General features: G+C 44.3%; 1 protein-coding gene across 5 annotated transcripts in view; it reads right to left on the bottom strand.

Moving 5' to 3' along the window:
- Positions 1–904: 904 nt before the first annotated feature.
- The window catches only part of SPTBN5 (spectrin beta, non-erythrocytic 5), a 445,401-nt gene continuing 440,305 nt past the window's right edge, over positions 905–6,000 (bottom strand). For all 5 annotated transcript variants that reach the window (XM_077264001.1, XM_077264014.1, XM_077264022.1 and 2 more), the window contains 2 exons: positions 4,605–4,657; positions 905–1,258 (listed from right to left, as the gene is read on the bottom strand). In XM_077264001.1, coding sequence (XP_077120116.1) covers positions 1,149–1,258; positions 4,605–4,657 — 163 coding nt within the window. In that variant the 3' untranslated portion in view covers positions 905–1,148. The remainder of the gene's footprint in view (positions 1,259–4,604; positions 4,658–6,000) is intronic.

The raw sequence follows: 6,000 nt of genomic DNA, 5'->3' as shown, positions 1-6,000 counted from the left end.
ATAAAAAAACATTGATTTTTCATTACTTCTCTCCAGCGAACGCTGCTGGGGAGAAGAAATGAATGGCGGCTTCAGCACCAGAAGCTGGGGGGACAGCGCTTACTGTAGCGCTGTCTCCTGCACAGCACACGGACAGCATCCGTGTGCGGTACGTGTTTTACATGGACCCATTGACTTTAATGGGTCTGTGTGATCCGTGCGCTCCCACGAACACTGACATGTCTCCGTGTTTTTCAAATGAACACACGGTCCGTGAAAACACGCTGACATGTGCAGAGACACATTGATTTTAATGTGTCTACGTGAGTCAGTGTCTCCGGTACGTGAGAAAACTGTCATCACACGTACCGGAGCCACTGACGTGTGAAACAGGCCTTAGGGAACAGATACACCAATCAATGCTTTTGAAGGTAAAAACTGTTGCATTTCTGCACAAAAAAAGGCATGGACATTAACAATCCCACAAAAGGGAGTTTTTTTGGCCAGACAATCTGTGTTTCTACCAATAAATTAAATTCCTTACAGTATTAGAAAAATAAAATACATGTAGAATTACAATTATAATAATTGAACAATACTATCAATGTTTACATTCAATTCATTCATATCTTTAAAGGATTTTTCTCCTTTCAACTTCTTTATTTTATTATTTTTTTAACTAATGGCATTCTTAAAAATAATAAGACCATGTTACCTCCCCTCTCCGGATCCAGCGCTGTGTCTCCGCCGTTGCTTGGGTGATTGTGTACAGGCTGCAGCGGTGATGTCACATCAACAGCGCTGCAGCCAAGCAGCTCGTGCTGTTCACAGCGGCAGAGCACACTGATTGGCTGCAGCGCTGTAAATGTGATGTCTCTACTGTAGCATTCTGACAGTGGAGACAGAATTCTATACCCAGATAAGGTAAAGTTTACAGATTATTTTATTATATTAGCTCAGACTCGATTTTCAAGTCCTGCAGAACCATTAAGTTGAGAGAGAAAGATATTCTATGCTTATTGCTTGATCCCAATACTATTTTTGCAGGTTACTTAGTGTAAATGTCCTATAAGTGTTCCCACCCCCAAGTCTCAGCTTCGTCGGCGTTCATGAAGGCAGGTGAGAGTATCACCCAGAGTTTAGGAATATTAGTCCATTTATGGTCTACTTTACTTCCAGAAGAACTTCTTGAAAACGCTCTTTTTTGGCTTCTCTTTACCATCGTCTGTCTCAACCAGTCTTGGAGAGTAAAAGTCTGTCTTCTCTGAAGTGATATAGACTGTGGGAAGGAATAAAGAAAGATTAAAGGTCTGTTTTATGATTGTGTAAAGAGATTGTTCTTATGTCTGTATAAGGCCACATTCACACGTTCAGTATTTTTCATCAGGATTTGTAAGCCAGAACCAGGAGATAAATGCAGAAGTGGTGCATATGTTTCTATTATACTTTTCTTCTGATTGTTCCACTCCTGGTTTTGGCTTACAAATACTGATGTAAAATACTGACCAAATACTGAACGTGTGTGAACATGGCCTAAGGCTTTGTATTTAGGACTCATTCAGACATCAATGATTTTTCTCATAGTCAAAGAATCGTCCGTCCACATTTCATCAGTTTGGGCAGTGTGTCAGTTTTTGTTACCAGAGTTTAATCAGATGTTCTTTGATGAAAAAAGAAACACAGCTATCATATAGATGGCATCTTAGCGATGTATGATTTTATTTACTGACCCATAAATTTGCATCAGTATGGCAAAGAAGTACAGTATACCTGCAGAAGTCAGCACTTAGTTTTCCTTAGTTCAATACTTTATTGGAAATCCACGTGCACAAATGACACACAGTGCGGTTTTCAATACATTTTACGTGTTTCAGAATATCATTCCTTAATCCTAGTTCCAATTAACTATACAGATATACAGTTTATCACAAAAGTGAGTACGCTCCTCACAGTTTTGTAAATCTTCATGGGACGACACTTTGATACAATGTAGTCAGTGTACAGCTTGTATAACAGTGTAAATTTGGTGTGTCCTCTAAATAACTCAACACACAACCATTAAAGGGAACCTATCACCCCGTTTTTTTCGGTATGAGATAAAAATACTGTTAAATATGGCCTGAGCTGTGCATTACAATAGTGTAGTTTGTGGACCCCGATTCCCCACCTATGCTGCCGAAATACGTTACCAAAGTAGTCATTTTCGCCTGTCAATCAGGCTGGTCAGGTCGGATGGGCGTGGCTTCTTCCCCCAGATATTGCGTAGTTTTCCGTTGGTGGCGTAGTGGTGTGCGCATGTCCAAGGTCCCCAATCCTGCACGGGGGGGTGAAAATAGCAGCGATGTCCGTTATTCCATTGGTGGTCGGTGGGCGCGGCCATCTTCCTTTGGCCGCGCGTGCGCAGAAGCGGCGCTCTGCTGGCCGCGGCTTCAGGAAAATGGCCGCCGCGATCTCCATCTGCGCACGCGCGGCATCCCGCGGCCATTTTCCTGAAGCCGCGGCCAGCAGAGCGCCGCTTCTGCGCACGCGCGGCCAAAGGAAGATGGCCGCGCCCACCGACCACCAATGGAATAACGGACATCGCTGCTATTTTCACCCCCCCGTGCAGGATTGGGGACCTTGGACATGCGCACACCACTACGCCACCAACGGAAAACTACGCAATATCTGGGGGAAGAAGCCACGCCCATCCGACCTGACCAGCCTGATTGACAGGCGAAAATGACTACTTTGGTAACGTATTTCGGCAGCATAGGTGGGGAATCGGGGTCCACAAACTACACTATTGTAATGCACAGCTCAGGCCCTATTTAACAGTATTTTTATCTCATACCGAAAAAAACGGGGTGATAGGTTCCCTTTAATGTCTATACTGCAGCGTGGTGCTGTGGACTTCTTTCCTTAAGCTCCGCCTACTTCCGCATGCGTCCTGCGTACCTATCTTCAACATTGGGTACGCAGGGACATGAGTTGTATGCGGATGCGTCATTTGACATGCCTGCCGAACGCAAGAAATGCAACATGTTGCGTTCGGCAGACACGTCAAAACGACACACGCGGACACATCCGCATACACCGCATGTCCCTGCTTACCCAATGTTAAAGATAGGTACGCAGGACGGATATGGAAGTAGGCGGAGCTTAAGGAAAAGTCCGCAGCACCACACTGCAGACTCAAACGCTAATGTGATCCCGGCCTCAGACAGTGATAGCAAATTTACATTGTTATACAAGCTGCACACTGACTACTTTACATTGTATCAAAGTGTCAGATGTTCAGTGTCATCCCATGAAAATATAGAATAAAATATTTACAAAAATGTGAAGGGTGTACTCTCTCTTTGGTGATATACTGTATATTACATAATGAGCACAGATTTAAAGGGGATATGTCACCAAGTTTATTGCTACTATGAGAACAGTATAGTTCTCAGATGGAGTAGGATGTAGGGACAGAGACTCTGATTCCAGCCATGTGTCACTTACTAGGCTTCTTGCTGTAGTTTTGATAAATAAAAAAACAATAATAGATTGAAAAAATTCAATTTACTATTTCAGACAGATTGGGCACTTTTTATGACTGAACTATATTTGTAAAGGCTGAGTCACACACAACGATATCGTTGCAACGTCACGCTTTTGGTGACGTAGCAACGATCCCGCTAAACGATCTCGTTATGTGTGACAGCGACCAACGATCAGGCCCCTGCTGGCAGATCGTTGGTCGACGGGAATGATCAGGACCTTTTTTTGGACGCTGATCACCCGCTGTCATCGCTGGATCGGCGTGTGTGACGCTGATTCAGCGATGTGTTCACTTGTAACCAGGGTAAATATCGGGTTACTAAGCGCAGGGCCGCGCTTAGTAACCCGATATTTACACTGGTTACCATTGTAAAAGTTAAAAAAAAAAACAGTACATACTCACATTCTGATGTCTGTCACGTCCCCCGGCGTCCACAGGGTTAAAACTGCTTTCGGCAGGAGCGCTGCTATGCACGCACTGCTGCCGAGAGCTTCCCTGCACTGACTGTGTCAGCGCCGGACGTAAAGCAGAGCACAGCGGTGACGTCACCGCTGTTACTGCCGGCGCTGACACACTCAGTGCAGGGAAGCTCTCGGAAGCAGCGCGTGCATAGCAGTGCTCCTGCCGAAAGCAGTTTTAACCCTGTGGACGCCGGGGGACGTGACAGACATCAGAATGTGAGTATGTAGTGTTTTTTTTTTTTTACTTTTACAATGGTAACCAGGGTAAATATCGGGTTACTAAGCGCAGCCCTGCACTTAGTAAACCAATGTTTACCCTGGTTACACGGGTGCTGCAGGGGGACTTCGGCATCGTTGAAGACAGTTTCAACGATGCCGAAGTCGTTCCCCTGATCGTTGGTCGCTGGAGAGAGCTGTCTGTGTGACATCTCCCCAGTGACCACACAACGACTTACCAACGATCACGGCCAGGTCGTATCGCTGGTCGTGATCGTTGGTAAGTCGTTTAGTGTAACGGTACCTTTACTTGTAAAGTTCTCAATTTTAAGCACATTTAAGTTTATTTTTGTTTGTTTTTTTAAAGTTGCCTACTGACCCCTATAATGAGCTTACAGCTGCACATTTTTCCACATTCTTACCTCTGTTTGCAGGAACTGTATGGCCATTGCTCTCTGGCTCAAGGGATAGTGTCCTGTATGGATATAACAGTGACATTCTATAGTTAATCATAATTTATGCAAATATTAAGGCCCCTTATGCATCAGAAAGTGGTCAGCTAACTCCCCAGCAAGAACGCTCGGCCGAGTGCTCCTGTGTCTTCTATGAGAGCACCACTGCCAGGAGCTTATCTGCACACTGAAAAACTGGAGCAAGTTCAGAGAAGAGCTACCCGGATGGTGAGCGGTCTGCAAACTATGTCCTATGAGGAACAATAAAAAGATCTGGGAATGTTTAGCTTGAAAAAAGAAGGATAAGAGGAGACTTAATAGCTGTCTACAAATATTTGAAGGGCTGTCACAGTGTAGAGGTATCATCATTATTCTCATCGTGGAAACACGAGAAGCAATGGAATGAAACTGAAAGGGAGAAGATACAGATTAGATATTAGAAAAACCTTTTTGACACTGAGGGTGATCAATGAGTGGAACAGGCTGCCACGAGAGGTGGTGAGTTCCCCTTCAATGGAAGTCTTCAAACAGAGGCTGGACAGAAATCTGTGTGAGATGGTTTACTGACTCCTGCATTGAGCATGGGGGTTGGACCAGATGACCCAGGAGGTCCCTTCTGACTATAACATTCTATGATTCTATGAAAATAATCAACAATTGAAGCTCCGATGGCCAGGTGTCAGGGGAAGATCTGGGAGTCCCCTATACACAATAGTTTATCATCGGGATCAGACGACTGAAACTACTACTTAATTTGGCTGTAGCAAATGTGTGGCAATGATTGTGTGGACCAGAAACTCCTCATCATGTTACCTGGTGCGTTTATCAGTATTTCTCAAAAAATAAAGTATTGGGCAGAATTTGATGAGACCATCCACATGATTTGTATTGTCTGGCCATGTACTGTAAGGGTGGAGGCTGAGATCAGACTTGGATCCCAATACAACGAATCTGACAAGTGAGGGTCAGTGTACTTGTCTGTCTGCGTGAACGAGTCTAATAACACTCCACTTATCACTGAAGACATCATGTTTAGAGATGAGCAGAACTTCAGAGAGAGGAGAGAGAGAAAGAGTGAGAAAGAATGAGAGAGTGAGCTCTGCTTTGTTTGGCTGAGCCCTTGCCTCCATGTTCATGACCGTGTATGGCCAATATGGCTCCCCTTATTATCCAACCCCCACCCACCAATTGTGATAAACCAATCACAATACAAATAATAACATGACACCAAATTCTTTTGGATAATTATGGCCACAGCGGCCAGTTTATTAACAAACAAACAAAAACATTTTATTCAACATTAGCATAATTTATGCAAATTAGAGGGGAGGGTTCTTGGAGCCCACCGGGAAAAATTCTGGCTTAA

This window comes from Ranitomeya variabilis, chromosome 1, assembly GCF_051348905.1.
Source record: "Ranitomeya variabilis isolate aRanVar5 chromosome 1, aRanVar5.hap1, whole genome shotgun sequence".
Taxonomy (NCBI): Eukaryota; Metazoa; Chordata; class Amphibia; order Anura; family Dendrobatidae; genus Ranitomeya; species Ranitomeya variabilis.
Note: the sequence above shows the minus strand (reverse complement) of the source record. Positions and strands in the feature narration are given on the sequence as shown.